Source organism: Actinia tenebrosa, unplaced genomic scaffold (assembly GCF_029948245.1).
Source record: "Actinia tenebrosa isolate PJP-AT-01 unplaced genomic scaffold, QUT_ActTen_1.0 PGA_scaffold0__85_contigs__length_37466705, whole genome shotgun sequence".
Lineage (NCBI taxonomy): Eukaryota > Metazoa > Cnidaria > Anthozoa > Actiniaria > Actiniidae > Actinia > Actinia tenebrosa.
This window is the reverse complement of record NW_028292569.1, coordinates 3,839,360-3,855,854: the sequence shown is the minus strand read 5'-3', so window position 1 is coordinate 3,855,854 and position 16,495 is coordinate 3,839,360. Positions and strand designations below refer to the sequence as shown.

At 35.1% G+C, this 16,495-nt stretch overlaps 4 protein-coding genes across 6 annotated transcripts in view; 2 read left to right on the top strand and 2 right to left on the bottom strand.

Moving 5' to 3' along the window:
- Window positions 1-27: 27 nt before the first annotated feature.
- LOC116294104 (profilin-2) lies at window positions 28-1,576 on the bottom strand. Its single transcript, XM_031701630.2, has 2 exons — window positions 1,358-1,576; window positions 28-544 (listed from the first exon to the last, which is right to left on the bottom strand). The coding sequence occupies exons 1-2, from the start codon at window positions 1,466-1,468 to the stop codon at window positions 227-229; spliced, it is 429 nt and encodes a 142-aa protein (XP_031557490.2). The 5' UTR covers window positions 1,469-1,576; the 3' UTR covers window positions 28-226.
- A 410-nt stretch (window positions 1,577-1,986) lies between these two features.
- LOC116294099 (replication factor C subunit 4) lies at window positions 1,987-9,042 on the top strand. The gene is made up of 13 exons (XM_031701626.2): window positions 1,987-2,238; window positions 2,510-2,668; window positions 2,916-2,976; window positions 3,483-3,541; window positions 4,035-4,104; window positions 4,282-4,355; window positions 4,881-5,001; window positions 5,582-5,626; window positions 5,739-5,819; window positions 6,277-6,357; window positions 6,469-6,513; window positions 6,588-6,659; window positions 6,860-9,042. Exons 1-13 carry the CDS (start codon window positions 2,129-2,131, stop codon window positions 6,959-6,961), a joined length of 1,080 nt encoding a protein of 359 aa, XP_031557486.2. The 5' UTR covers window positions 1,987-2,128; the 3' UTR covers window positions 6,962-9,042.
- A 1,794-nt stretch (window positions 9,043-10,836) lies between these two features.
- The window catches only part of LOC116294109 (uncharacterized), a 13,873-nt gene continuing 8,214 nt past the window's right edge, over window positions 10,837-16,495 (bottom strand). The window contains exons 4-6 of one of the 2 annotated variants that reach the window (XM_031701637.2): window positions 13,216-13,269; window positions 12,327-12,973; window positions 10,837-12,109 (exon numbers count right to left, since the gene is read on the bottom strand). In XM_031701637.2, coding sequence (XP_031557497.2) covers window positions 11,786-12,109; window positions 12,327-12,973; window positions 13,216-13,269 — 1,025 coding nt within the window. In that variant the 3' untranslated portion in view covers window positions 10,837-11,785. The remainder of the gene's footprint in view (window positions 12,110-12,326; window positions 12,974-13,215; window positions 13,270-16,495) is intronic. The other variant, XM_089026538.1, reaches the window with a different exon arrangement.
- LOC116294112 (glutathione s-transferase kappa 2) overlaps window positions 13,424-16,495 on the top strand; it is a 21,952-nt gene continuing 18,880 nt past the window's right edge. For both annotated transcript variants that reach the window (XM_031701645.2, XM_031701644.2), the window contains exon 1: window positions 13,424-13,563. The gene's annotated coding sequence lies outside the window, so the exon portion shown is untranslated. The remainder of the gene's footprint in view (window positions 13,564-16,495) is intronic.

Genomic DNA, 16,495 nt, shown 5'->3' with positions numbered 1-16,495 from the left:
TGGTGGCAAAAAAAAAAGAACTAAGACTTTCTTTATTTACTTGCATTTTATTGGTCAAGTATGGCCAGCTTTTCATTGGTTATTTCATTGGTTAACATTATGTACAATTCATCCAAATATATTTGACATGGTCAGTCAAGCATGAATTTTGAGCATACCATACAAAATCGTAGATTGAAACTTGGCAATAATTATATTCCTCCTGAAAGTTCAACATGGCAATACTTCAAGAAGAGAGAGCATGGGAAATTTGAAGACCAGTGTAATTTAATATCCATTTCGCTCTGAAATATTCAGCAAGTTTCTCCAGCACTGCCCAACAGGATCCAGCTTGCATACCCTCTGTATATCCTCCAATCAGAAGACACTTGTTTGTTTTAATCGCAACGGCACCTTCTTTACCCCGACAACAATTAATTGCCCTTCCTGGTTCTACTCTGATGAACATATATTTTGAATTGTTTAACGTTACACCCTTGGAATACAAAGGAGTAGGGTCTTTAGTGATGGCAGAAATGATTGCTTGCGCCTCACTTGGTAGGACCTGAAATTATAGCAAAGATTCCTCATACTACTCTAAATTTTTTTAAATATTGGTTTTACATCTCTCAGCAGCTGCTTTACACAAAACAGAGGGGATTATTCAGATTTTTTTATAAGTTAAAAAAATGTTGATAGGTTCTATCTGCCCTGACTTAGATCAGCCCAGAAAAAAAGCCTTCTAATATTAATGATGAGTGTGTCCATCCAGGTTCAACTTTATACATGAAACTTGTAAGAAATTGAAAGTGATATTGTTACCTAATCCGTCTTCATATCTTTTAGCATATTATCAACTGAGAGTAGATGTACAGTACAAAAACAACTTCTATTATATATTTCCTATTGGCTTTTAGTGAACAACACAATAATCTAAAAGAGGTTGTTATGACGCCATGACGCAAATCTCTTACTGTAAATTATGCAAAATATTCATTCTTCTTGCGAACTTTCCAGAGTCCTTTTTCACCTTTCAAGAATGAATTCATTCAAATAATTCATCACAAAGAGCTATAAAAGGTTTTTCTTCATCAACTGAAGTGTTATAGGCACTGTTACTGTTGGTAAATTATTCGAAAACCCCAATTGGGGACTTTGGCATCATGTTGGCTTTTTTATTAAGTCAATAAATTTAACACCGAAAACAATAAGCCAATATTACACACAATAATTAAAAGACACAAAACTTAAATTTACCCCAGTGATCGAAATAAAACTCCTTAATACTAGGAAGAGGAAGTTCCTGGCAATCTAAAAGCGATAAAAGAAGTTTTGGGGAGACAAAGTTTGTTTACTTTGGACGAAAGTTTATACTCACCACGAAATCTGCACTCGATGCGTATCGCTTGCCGTCTAATCCATGTATCGCTGCTTTAGAAACTTGACTTGTTCCTAGCAAACTCTCATCTATAAACTGCTGCCAGCCCATGGGTCATAGTATAGTAGCTAAGGTTAAGTTATTTTAGCTGTAAAGTACATTAAAGTTTGTACAATGGTACATGATGGAAACCAATTTGTGGTGTGGGCGGGCGTTCTTGGTCACACAGTCACTCTGTCACGCTATTCATCTTTCATGACAAATTCCTATTACGAATATTTTGAATGAATAAAATAGATGAACACTTATTTATATAGTCTATGCGCAAACAGATACCATTTATTCTAGCATTTAAAAAAATAACTGATTATAAGTTAACTATCTTAGATTTTTAAACTTTTTTACCTGCCAAATTTATATATCATATAGTTAACTGTTGTCTAAAAAAGCGACTTAGGAATAGAACTTCAAAAAATTTGCGTTTGACTACTAAGCTAAAGGAAAAAAAATCGTGGTCGTATAAAAAGCCAAGGTGCGAGAGCTACTAGAGAAAAACAATAAGTTGAGCATTCGACTATCCCCTCCCCACTGCGTGAAAATTGTACTAGAGCCCAGATTCCCATGCGCATCATTTGGCGGGAAAGAGGGTTTCTTCCATCTTCCATTTGTTGTTGCATTGAAAACTCTAAAAATTACTAAAATATTTAAACATTTTACATTTAAAACTTATGCCTTAAAGACTCAGAACATCGATAGCAATATAATTACATAATGGAGGCATTTCTCAAAGGACAGACTTCGGGGTTTACCTCCACTAAGCTGAAGAAAGCTGAAGGCCAAGGTTCTTCGAAGAAGACATCCATTCCTTGGGTAGAGAAATAGTGAGTTGGAAATTCTATATGTATTCTTAAATTCTATGCTAAAGAAACCTAAATACACTGTTTTCATAATTTCTTCTATGAAATATTTTATTCAAAAACACTAGTCATTAAAATAGCTTATTTTATTATGAATTATTTTTTTAACAATCCTATTTCCTTATCTTCGAGCGAGCTTATAAGATGTAATGCTCATTAGGCTACACACTAACAGTATGCTCCTCCCCCTGCCTCACCCCTTCCATGGCCTATGAATTTCTGTCTTCTTTCTAAGTCGGCCTAAATCGATGGATGAAGTTGCCCATCAAGACGAGGTTGTCATGGTGCTGAAGAAGACCCTTAAAGGTGCTGATCTGCCCAACCTTCTTTTCTATGGACCCCCTGGAACTGGAAAGACTTCTACCATACTAGCTGTAGCTAGACAACTCTATGGGTAAGATCAGTGATTTTAATTTTATTGTATAATCCATGGGTTTTTACAGTGGATTTCACTTAACTTTTGACAATCGGGTTCCAAAGTTTGTTCAGAAGTTCTGAAGTTCACTGACGAACTTCATATATTCGTTACAATGTTTGAACCAAATTACTTACATCTTAATTATTAATTTACATCTTAAATTTAGATAGGCTATTAGTCTAATCAAAAGATATGATCTTTGAGACTGAATGTTATTTTTCAGACATGACCTATACAAATCAAGAGTTCTAGAGCTCAATGCTTCAGATGAGCGTGGTATACAGGTAAAACATGCAGCTAGAAATAAATATGTTCTTGACTACTAGTCTGATAGAATTAACATACAAATGTAGCATATATATATATTTTTTTTCCTTTCCTATAGCTTTTTATTGTGCTTTAATATTTATAAAATTAGGGGGTTAGATTGCAATTTGGAGGTAAGTTCTGTTTCTTTCTCCCGTCAGACCCCATTTTATTTTGACTTTTCATACTAATGTGTCATAGTTATTTAATTCTGTCGTAATGTATTGTTTGTCACAAACTCATGAAACTAAACTAAACTAAACTTGATACTCCAATACATAACTTCCATACCATCCCACTTCTGACACCATAATGTAACAGGTTTCCTCAATCCCTTATATATCTGTCAAGGGTCCTTTTATTATTTACTATACATACTATAAAGAGAATTTAACAGTGACATATAGAGTGGCTAAATTAGAAGTTTGTTTTATAGAGAAAGGAACACCAAATTTATTCCTTCTCATCACTGCTGTATTTTTAGGTTGTCAGGGAAAAGGTGAAGAACTTTGCTCAATTGTCTGCTGCTGCATTTAGATCAGAGTAAGTTCCTGCTTCCTTGAATCCAAGAAAACTTTATTGGTTTGATAGAGTGCAAACCATATATCCATGAAATAGCACAAAAACTAATAGCATAAAGGTAACACATGTATTTATTTTGTTTTCAATTGTTTCCTTGGTGCTATTTGGTACTAATTAGTTAGTACTATTTCACAGATATATGGTTTGCACCATACACATTTTATACAATTCTGTCTTTTATATTACCAGTATACCTAAAATTAGGGCATTAGGGCTTTTGTTAAATAGTTTATTTATTTTGGTAATAGTGTGATGTAACCTAGACAACATACTACCCTCTCCCCTGCATGGACCACAGCCACAAAAACTCTTGGGCAGTCTACACTTCATTCTTCTTTAAGTCAAAATGCTTATTGGTTAAGAAAATTAAAATTGTGATCTGTAATTATGAGTTTCTAGGCTAAATAATTTAAAAAACAGAAGGTTTAAGTTTTTTGGTGTTTTTTTTCTACAGTGGTAAACCCTGCCCACCATTTAAATTGGTGATACTCGATGAGGCTGATTCAATGACTCCAAGTGCTCAGGTTTGCTATAAATAATATACTTATATCACAACTGGAATATCATCTCTAAGGCTGCTTATCCACAAACTCAATTCAAATATTCTGTGCACTGAACACATCAAACTCATTTGTTGTTTGATTTTTGACAATGGGAAAAAATATGTAGCTGACACAACGTTACTGTTCAATTTTGTCCAGGCTGCACTGAGACGAACTATGGAAAAACAAACAAAAAATACAAGATTTTGTCTCATTTGTAACTATGTCAGCAGGTAACTGTTTGTTTTAGATACAAAACAAGAAATAGAAAATGTATGATTGCTGTCTGCAGTTATAAAGCAAACACTGAAATGGCAGAACATTAGACAAGTGTTAAGTGAAGAATAATACAAAGTGGAGTTCTTCTCAACACTTCTTGAGTGTTCTTCCAATTTACAGGTGCTTTATAGCTGGACACAGTGCAGCAAACAACTATTTTATTCCTTTTATAAAGTACATTTTAGAACTGTCTTTTTTTTTTTTTTGGAAATAGAAAGTGTGTGCATGTAAAACATGCATCACTGACCCATCAGAAAAAGATATTAACAGTTATTTTATAATACTCATAAGAATATAATATTTTATAGCTTCAATAGGAGTGATTAAAAGCTCATTTACTCAATCATCCCAACTGTTTACCTCAATTGTATCACTGGTTTTCTCCCATTCTACCCTCTTGTTACTCAGTGTTACTAACAAGGCACAGGTAACCCAGCTAATTTTTCTTGAAATGTGAATTACTGATATTCTATTTATAGGATCATTGAGCCATTGACATCAAGATGCTCTAAGTTCAGGTTTAAGCCTCTAGATTCTGGTATACTAGATACAAGATTAAAGGACATTTGTGACAAAGAGCAAATAAAACATGAAGATCAGGTAAAAAAATTCAATTAACCTTACTCAAATGGTTTGTGGAGATTCAGGCATCATTTCATAACTATAAATATGCAAGTTTTGGCCATACCCTCTAGTGCAGGTGGGGGTCACTCTTCTCACCAAGACTTGCTAGTAAGTTTTGTTCCTACTAGCAAATATTTCAAAGTAACTAGCATTAGCTTGCAGCAAATAACAAACTTTACTTGATGCAGATTCTAAACTATTCAGTCCTTCAATTTTGGGACTGCGGTCCAAAAATGTGGTCCAAAAATGTATAGTACTAGCTAAATACAAAATTGCACTGAGCATTTTGCGTGTTTGTAATTAGTGTTGATTTCATGCCCTTACCACTACACTTAAAAAATAGAAACGATAATAATGTTTAACTGAAAGGACTTGAATAGCAAATACAAAAAATATGATGTGCAGAAAAAATACAGATTGATCACAATAGTTAAACTTAAAGACATACAAAAAATAATACTCAAGGGAATGACACATAGTCTGAAATGACAGCGTTCAATTGCTATTTATTAAATCACAGATAAAGATTTTTAATTTTTTTTTCAATTTTTCCTAGGCCATAGAAGAAATAATAAAAACATCTGAAGGAGATATGAGAAAAGTAAGGGAATTTGATAGCTCTTTTCGTTCTTTCCCAAAACTATCCTGTATGGTCTTCCCATAACATTTCATTCATTATGCTGAGACTGAGTTGTTGCTAATCCTTTGAACAGGCAATAACGTTCTTACAAAGTGCACACAGATTAAAATCAGATGCAGGAATATGTGCCAAGGATATCATAGACATTGCTGGGGTAAGATATTTTATGACATTTTTTAGCCAGAACACACAATAGTTTTGCAACCATTGCTGATGATGTTTATGATGATGATAGTATTAATGATCATATATATATATTAATGATAATGATACACTGATACAGTTAATATTGATTACGATATTAATAAGATGATATTAAGTGATGATGTTGCTACTGCATATGAATATGATGATGATGATAATGGCAGTAACGATGATGATGATGGCAGTAACGATGATGATGATAATGATAACAGTAACGATGATGATGATAATGATAACAGTAACGATGATGATGATGATGGCAGTAACGATGATGATGATCTCAGTAACGATGATGATGATGATGGCAGTAATGATGATGATGATGGCAGTAATGATGATGATAATGATGGTACTAATGATGATGATGAAAATATTGGTATTGATGATGATGGTGATCATAATTTCAGGTAATACCAGATAAAATGATTGCCGATTTATTTGAAGCATGTAGATCTGATTCTTATGAAAAACTTGAGGCAACTGTCAAGGTATGGCAATTATTATCTTTTTTTTTTGATCTGCTTCATTATTTTTTAAGAAACTAATTGTGCATTACTATGAATAAAACTGACAACATGAAGTGTTAATTTTTTCAATAGGAAATTATTGCCGAAGGGCATGCAGCTGCTCAATTGATAAGTCAGGTGAGTGTGCATATTAAAGCATGCCTGAACAGAACTTTAGAAGCAGAAATTAAAAATAATTTTTTTACCTACAGATTCATGATGATGTTATTCAGATGACAGACTTAAATGACCATCAAAAATCAGCCATAACAGAAAAATTAGCTGTAAGTTGTTAACTACTTTATATTTTTTCTGATTTTCTATATACATATATGGAGAAAATCATCCATCCATCCATCCATCCATCCATCCATCCATCCATCCATCCATCCATCCATCCATCCATCCATCCATCCATCCATCCATCCATCCATCCATCCATCCATTCAATCAATTATTTCATTCGTTTCCCACTTTTCCACAGGTGGTTGACAAGTGTCTGACAGATGGTGCTGATGAGTACCTTCAGATCTTAAGCCTTAGTTCGCTGATGATGCAACAGTTTTGCCATGGTGGAAGTGTCTAGTCCTAAACCCCTTACAAGGTTAAAACGTTGTAAAACCAGCTTACAGTCCTTCCTGATAGACATCCTTTCCTTGGGCAAATCCTAGGTGTAAAGTTTTTCACATTCCAGACCACGTGTCATTCCCTATAGTATCATTTCTTTGTTTTTCAGGGGCATATGCCTATAACGGGCTTCTCAAGTAAAACGCCTCGATTGACGTCATCCAAAACGTGCTTCGTCACGACGAAGCTTTTTAAGTACGTGCTATTGAGAACGCCTGTAAATTATACACTTTTCTATGCAGATAAAATAAAGCAAGACAAGTAAGTTGTTTTGGTAGTAACAAGAAGTGAAGTGCAAAGCTTGCCAAAGATTTTGGTACGCAAAGTACAAACTCTCTCTACTCTACGACAAAAAAATAAAGTGCGTGCAGGAGGTAATACGGGCAACATTCCTTCTGCAACTTGCAACTATGACATTGCGTGACAATTTGCACAATTTTGTATCACATAATATCGAACCTTAAGTAATCCAGATTTCGTAGTATTTTGATTCTAGTTACATTATTGAACGCAGTTATTAATGATGATCGTTCAATGTTGCCGTTTGGTAAAAACAAGTACGTAAAGAAAGAGAAATAATGTGCTCGCCGTGGGCTTCCTGTGCATTACATAAGTCGAGGAGGCTTAGGATATATAAGCGTCATCATTGAGAGCAATCATGCTATATTTCATACGAAACTGCAGTATCAAGATAAAAACTGCCAAGAGTTAAAATTTTAACAAAATATCGTTTTTTTCTCTACGTGAAAGAGCAAGCAAGATGGTAGTTGGATTTTTCTTTAAGAGGGTTATTCCAACAGTGTTTCTATATTACGGAGCAGTTCAGATGTATTTAGTGTACCACTTGTACACTAGCGAATCCATGATTCGTGCTCCAAGCTCCCCAGCCATCGAACCAACAGAATCTAGAAAGAAGCTTGTTGAGAACGTGTTAGCCATTTACCAATGTAGAGCTACTCCACAGTCCTTTGACACCTTCACTAATGACGTTCAGTGTGAAGATCACAGTGCTTATCTTGAGGGGTTGGATGCGCTCAAAAACGGTGCGTATTTTGCAAGAAATTACGCAAAAGCAGAGACCCTCAGTCTGAAAGAGCATCACTTCCAGGATCAATTCATCTTGGAGCTGAAGCAAAAGTACACGATGGGTTATTTAAAAATGAATTTTCCATCGGTTTTGTACGCGGAACTTGAGGGGAAAGGTCGAGATGAGAGAAGTAAAAAAGTTTCGCGATGAATGGTACGGCAAGACCCTGATAACACCCTGATAACACCCCCTTTGCCTTCACTGGGGTATCTGCGCACTTCTTCAGACGAATACATGGACGATTGTTCAACGTCTTTAATTTTGCGCCGCCAAAAGAATAAAGGTGTAATTCGTCACAGGGCTGCAAAGGCCGGAACGATCTCGAAACTTTACCTAGTGAGCAAGGCTTGTCAACAAAGCCTACATGTTTTCCAATAACAGGCTACCTTTACTGGCAACCCTAATCAAGAGATTTAACTTAAGTATTGCTGTTTATTAAGAATCATATACTTTGTCTCCATTTTACCCTAACATGAAGCAAGGGTGGTATGCGCTGCTAATGCGTCGCCTCATCAATGCGATTCGGGTTCGATCTCCGTGCAATAAAATTGCTTGTCGGTTCTCTATTTTGCTTCGAGGGTTTTTAGCGGGGCTCTCCGGTTTTCTGTGTCGTCACGCAACACTCAATGGGGAGGGAGCGTTGCGTGACGACGACAAGAACTGCTGCAAGGGGACTACCAGTTTTCCTTCAGCGAAATTCAACTTTTAAATTCGGCGTCGAGTGCCTCTGTCTCGGAAGACTGACCAATCACTCCCTGCATGTGAATCAGATATTTTCTTGGAATAGCATATGATTGTTATCTAGGTACCTTTCCTATTAAGAAGGGTCTCCGTGCAAGAAACAGCCTTGATGGACTTCACCAAATTTATGGTCACCACGACGATTCCGCGCGTGCTATTGAAAACAATTGTAAATCCTGCATCAAAAAAAAATAAAAACCAAGCTAATTTGTTATGATGGTAACACTGAGTGAAGCGGATAGCTTCTGCAAGGATTTTGTTTCGCAAAGAGTAGCAGCTCGAGCTCTACGCTCTTCAAAACAACAAAATTGTTGCGCGCGACATACAATCCTATTTGTAATACGAGCAGCATCGGTTCCTGCAAATATTGCAACGCAACGATGAGTTGCGCGACAATTTGCACGATTTTGTAGGCATTGATACCGCACATTGAGCAATTAGGGTTATAACGTACTATTTTGATTCCGGGTAAACTATTCCCTGGCATTGATGTGCCCATCTGTTCTACGCATATGATGTGACTTATTTTTTTCAAGGTCGAGCTCAGTCACGCTCTTTACGGAAACGATTTTGATCGCTCGAAAACAAGACCAGTGTCTCCCATTCTTTTATCTTGACAATTTATAAATAATCTATATATTATAAATTTGAAGGAATAAATTATGGGAAGGTTATAATAAACACGTATGGGCCTCCTGTGTATTGGATTAGTTGAGGAGGGATAGGTCGAATTACTTGCAGCGTCCTTGCGTAATGCAATGCAACGTGCATTAGCAAAGAAGGCAAAGTTTATAAAACAATGTGAACATAACAATTTCATGAATTTCATTTTCTTTGTACGAGAAAGAGCAATCAAGATGGTCGTCGGATTTTTCTTTAATAGGGTTATCCCAACAGCGTTTTTATATTACGGAGCAGTTCAGATGTATTTAGTGTACCACTTGTACACTAGCGAATCCATGATTCGTGCTCCAAGCTCCCCAGCCATCGAACCAACCGAATCTAGAAAGAAGCTTGTTGAGAACCTTTTAGCCATTTGCCAATCCAGAGCAACGAAACAGACATTTGACACCTTTACTAACGATGTTCAGTTTGAAGATCACAGTTTTTACGTCGAGGGGCTGGAATTGATCAAAAACACTGCGTATTTTTTCAGGAATAACGTAAAGGTAGAGACGCTCGATATGAAAGAGCATCATTTCCAAGACCAATTCATCTTGGAGCTGAAGCAAAAGTACACAATAGGGTTATTTGAAAATGAATTTTCCATCGGTTGTTTATGTGGAACTTGAGGGGAAAGGACGAGATGAGAAAGTGAAGAAGTTTCGCGATGAATGGTACGGCAAGACCCTGATAACACCGGAGAACACCCCCTTTGCCTCCACTGGGGTATCTGCGCACTTCTTCAGACGAATACATGGACGATTGCTCAATATCTTAAATTTTGTGCCTCCAAAAGAATAAAGGTGTAGTTCCCCACAGGGTTGCTTGTTCATTGGGGTTGACTGCCCATCATGATCTGCCAATCAGGTTATACATCCATCAACCATTAAACTGGAACAGATATAAAACTCTTGCTTGCTCAACCAAAACACTTATAACAGTAATGAATGTGTTGTAATTGTTCCACGTTCAGAAAGCAAGGGTTTTTACTTTCAATATGGATTCAGGGGTGCATGGCCCAATGGAGACCTTAACCTTTTTATCATACGCCTAAACTCACTGGCCAATTTCAGCAGAAGATTCTGTAGGTATAGTTTAATAAATGAGCAGAAGTGTTTTATCAGGTTTAAGACCACGAGGTGTAGCCAAGTGGTAAGACTTGATAAAACATGATCTGCAAGTTTATTGAACGACTTCAAAAATTCATGAATAATTGATAAGCATTTAGGGTTCTTATTTGTGCCATGCGCTTGTACTCTTGGTCCTTTATAAAAATTTCAAAATAGCAATATAGCCTTGTTATAGTATATATAGTAAGCATAACACATAGCAGTAGACGCCAAATTCATTGTTTTCTTTTATTTTACTTTGACTATTACTCACTAATTATACAATTTTGCTTCACTGATTAAATAAAATGACATCTATATATTTAGGTATCATTCCCATTTAGAAGAGACATGTTATTACTGAACCAAGCAAACAAAAGCACCGTGTGACTGGATTCTTTATTATTCATTTCGTAAAGTTATTAATTTTCACTCAACACTTTTTATAATAAATATTTTTGACATTCATTATCTTCAACTTGTCACTCATCTTTTGATTCAGTATAATTTTGTACGTGCAATATTTGTAGATTTCATAAATTAAAAAGTGTGTTCACTCACTCATAAATATAACAGTTGTCCATAAATTATAATTTGTGAAACAATGTGAATCTTAAATAGCATTGTACTGTATGAGTATGATTACAAGCACTTCCTTCGCTTCCCCCTTTGAAAACAGTGCTTTTGCAGGATGAAGGTATAATATTTGGCAAAATTTTATTTGTCCACGTTTTTGATATTGATGAAAGTATAGCTTTTTGTTAACAATAGAGGGGCATCAAATTCCTTGCATCAAATTGCTTTTTGGCGCTAGCTTGGTTTGTGTTACGGTCACCAAAAAGTTTGGACATTTTTCTCGGATTCCCATACAAATTCACTGACTTTAAATAGAAAATTTAGGTAGATTTCTTTAATTAGCTCTCCTAACAGCAGTAAGAAAAGCTTCAATCAAGCTAGAAAAATGATCACTTACTTGTATTTAGAGAACTAACTAAACATTAACTAAGTAAATAGTTCATTTAGAGTCAGTACATTTATACGAAAATTCGAGAACAATGTCCGAACTTTTGGTGACCATAACACAATCTAAAACAATTTATACCCTGTGACGGCTAGCGCTGAAAAGGTGATTTGAATCCCACAATGGACCCCTCCAATAAAAAATGAATGGTCCCTTACCAGATCATCTTAAATACATTTGTAAGAATTCTTTTGTAAATATCACAGTGACTGTAACTAAGAAAATAATAAAGCCTAGTTTTTGGTACAATGGATTAGAATAAGAACAAACAACTTCATGTCTACCAGGAGGAAGAACAATACTCATGAGGTTTGGTATCACATGATGTACTTTTACTTCATGCCATTTTTCATATTCCTGGTTTGTTTCTTTTGGATCATCATGATCATTCTCTTTATATCTTAATGTCGTAAGTTTTGCATATCGGCAGGACCAGTAAGGGTGGTAAGAAACTTTAAGGAGTAGGTGCTCAGTAGAATAAAAATCCTGAAAAAGGTAATGAAATCATCATGGAAAGTATTATTGTGGGGTAATTTCTTTAAGCTTCACCTTTAATCTTACAGACTCGGGTCTGTCCCATCCAGGTCACGGGTCCAGTGTACCTGTGTACCCTGCCCCTAGGATCTTGTTCATGTTTGTAAAATGTTACAAAAAGAAACTTAAGTTGGAGAATAAATTGATGGATTTGAAATGGCCACCTCACCTTACTGAATGCCTCTTGAGGAATCTCTACTATAGCACTATATTCATTATTCTTCGTGATTTCCTTTAGTACCTTGGATCTGACAGCTTGCCATAGATACTGCTTCATCACACTCTCCAGGAAGATGTCATCAGATACATCAGATCCATCCAAGGTCCATGTTGCCACAGGAGTTTTATTAGGTCTTAATGAATTTATTAGCCAAGATAGAGAGCCATACCATTTTAATGGCAACTGGGTATCTTTTGATGAAACATTGACGTTGGCATAGATCGACGTAATTTTTGGGTTAATGGCAAGAACTGCATTAACCTGGTAGATCTGTGTTAGGCTTCTAACGACTGCCCTTATGTCTTTAAGGTTCCCTTGGACCATCCCTGGAACAAAAACAAACTCAAAGTACCCATATTCCTGGTCAGGTGACCTTATGAAAATCTGTGTGTCATTGTCAAGTTTCATAAGTTCTATGAGATTGCATTTTTGTAAAAATTCTGTCCTTACTCCCGAACTGCTGGCAAATATATATCGAATATTGAAAAGCCTCATGAGGTCTGGAAACCAAGGAGTGACATTCAGGTCGGGCTGAAATGATTCCAGATAGAACACAGACAAGGTGTCATGATAACCTCTAGAATATGTTTGTATCCCTATAATTAATGAATAAACATTTGTTAATATTATGAGGATAAAAGAACTCCATGTTAAATTTTCATTTTAATGTGGTTACCATAGCAACAGGATATTTGATTGCAACCTTAATTATTGTCGTTTACCAAAAATGTCTATTTCTGTCAGGAGCAATACATTCTACCCAAAAGATTGTTGTTTCAAAAGTTGGTTAAATCTTTAAATAATTCAAAATGTTTATTTAAAAACCGGTTTTACTGACCGGGTTTTCTGGTAAAATATGGCAGAAACGTCATTTCCCATGGCCCTTCAATACCTGCAAAAGTAACACGTCACTTTACTAATGGCTTTTAATGACAATAAAAATGATTATAGGTAGATAGTAAAATTATCAAAGACAGATTTATCACATTTTTCTAAATCAAAAAATTGTAGCAATAAAATTGTCATTCATAATGCTATTGGGCTCCCTGTGGTACGCGTGGAGGTTCAATATCCAAAATGGCGGTTGTTAACGTGACAGTGTTTACAGCGTCCTTCTAAAGCATTCATAAACAAAACGCTAAAAAGGACGCTAAAACCCCAACCACAGTAGATAAGCCACAGAAAGGTAAGCACGAACGGCGTTATTAGTGAAGGTATTGTTATTTCTATAAGGGGAAAATACAATTAATGAGTGGAAAAATCTTTTGAAAGACTTGAAAAACAAAGCCAAGTAAGTTACCTATGTGTGAGCTTTACTTTACGTGAACCAAGATGGAATGGTTATGCCCTGCCAGTATTCTTTACACTGGCGTCCAAAGCTACACTGCTTTTCACGTCCTTTTAAGTCCGCAAAAAATTCGCCGACCAAAAAGTTCAGATCCTGACTCTCCTCCCTTGGAACCCGACAACGTGAATGAAATCGCCGAATCAAGGAAAAAGATCGTCGAGAATATTTTCTCCCTTTACCAATTCAAATACACGGACAGAACCTTTGATATTTTATCAGAAAATGTTACTTTTGAAGATCCTGCGGTTTACCTAAAGGGAGTGGAGTCATTAAAAAATGGCTTCAATTTGGTTAAATCTTTTGTAAGGAATTCTGAAACCATAGAAGCGGAGGAACACCACTTTGAACATGAAATGAGGATTGATTTTACGCAAAAATACACTTCAATCTTGGGCATCCCTTTTACTATTACCTCAGCATTGTACTTAAAGCTAGAAGGGGAGCTAGGAAAGGAGAAAGTCATTGGAGTGATTGAGGAATGGGGCAAGAAGTGTCTGTTAAATGGTCATAACACGCCTTTTGTGACTGGCAGTATGGCTACAACCTATAGGAAAGTGCATGGGAAAATCTGTAGTTTCTTCCCAAGATTCAACCACTGTTTCAATTCAAAGGTGGCAGACGGTGGCGAGACGTATGAAGAAATAAAATGAAAGTGGCAAAAAGGATAAAATGGAGAACTCTTTTTAAATGGAATAAATTCCCAAGAATTTAATTTTCCCTTTTCATGGTTATATGCATCTTGTAAGAGTTTGCATGTGTTTTTGACAAGAGCTTTCAAGGAAATAAGATATATGATTTCCTTTAAAAACACCTCTGCTACAGTATTATTATCTATTTACTTCCAATTTTCAAATTTCCTACAGTATTATATATTTACTGTAGATTTTCGGATTTCATGGCATCTTTTTTTGAATTTGTTTCAAAAAAATATTTATATGCTTTAAAAAATCTGGGAAACAGTTTCTTTCCTTAAATCCCCTTTTAAAAATATATTTATAATCATGATAGAAAAAATAATTTATAAATTTGATTAATACCAAGAGTAGGTAAGTTTTATCTTATAATATTTATCACATTAACACTAATTCAAGTCAACAGCTTATAATTTTATTCATTGTGTAGTTCCAGAAAATGTCCATACCCCCACCACAGAGGAAATTTCTTAAAGGATTCCCCAATAACTTGCAATTTTCTTCCATACAAACTCTGTAATTTTGATCTTTTTCTGACCTCTCTCCCTTCCAGAATTTCCAATTTCCTCCAAGGGTGGAGTATGGATATTTTCCACACTCTATATTTGATCTATCTGACAGGCTTATTCATTAGTTAATAACTACACAATTTGTTTCAAGATGGTTAGACCCAATTTATCTAGTCTCCTATACGTCTGCCGTTAGGGTAAATTATGAAGCAACACTATAACAAGCTGCTTGTTTGGGAAAAGGGTCTAGTGTGACAACCAAACAGCAAGTGCAGGAGATTATGATTTGTTATGTTTTAAATAACACTATGATTCACTTTTTAGAGATTTGAAGCATATTTTGTTTATGTATCATCTTGTTTCATGCCTTTGTTGATGGAGGATAGATTTATGTTGCTTCTCTGGCCCCGTCTGATTAATTTGGACACTCGGATGAAGGAAACATTATTATGGTACTTGAGAAAACCAAAATTGCACATTAAAAGCAAAGGTTGGATTCAAATTGTTTATCATATCTTGGAAAATGAATTGTGTAGAATATATATGACCAAGCCTTAGATACATTATTCAATACGTTTTAAAAAGATATTTATTAAATTGCTGTACAACGGCAAAACAAAGGGAAACTGAAGACGCTAGCTATTCACATACTAGACATTCCTCACAGAGAATAGTTAACTTTTAGTGTTAGATATAAAAATTATATTGCAGTATCATTTAATGACAGATAATAAATACACACATATTTATTAAGCATTAGTATATTATCGTTAATTAATAATTTTTAACTTTTAATGCTAAATATTTTAATATCTAGTCTATGATATTCTACAAACGGTATTTACTTGAAAAGTAGCAAGATATTAAAAATATTTTAAAAAACACGCATTTATCGTTCTACTGTAGCTCAAAACAGTTCTTTGTCAAGCCAAATTACTAGTTTTTAGATTAAACAAAAAAAAAAAGCTATAAAGTATCAACTGAGTTAATTGTGAGTTCTATATAAAATTTGGTGGTTTTAGGGGATCCCATGGTTGTTCGTATGATATAATTTATTTAATAAAAATAAACGCCTTATTTATCTTTTTTTTTTTTTTTTTTTGTTGTTGTCTTAATTGAGAGAACTGGGTGCAACTTTTTTGATGCCTGTTAACTACTGGAAAAAATCCATTCCGTTATACGGCTGCATTTGTTACACTAGATGCAGCCAAAAACAAGTGACTGGAATCCTGCCAAAAATTCGTGTTCGTACAAGTAAATTGCTTTGAGAATTGATATGTGATGTCCTTTCGTTCATAATTGAAGTCCATTTGGAGTACCAAAAAAGATTGAATGATCTTTCATGCCATTTTCTGACTAACGTAGATTATGGTGGTTCGAAATATTTTCTTTAAAATATGTATTAATTACTACTACGTAGTAATAAAAAAATGTATTGAGGCGGGCCAAAAACGAATGCCTTTGGGCTGTAAACTGACAACATTATAACTAATATTTCAAAAGAATTTTTTACGTTTGAATAGCTTCCTAATTAAGGTAAACGGTGTTTTTCTTCTTCTTTTTCAATGA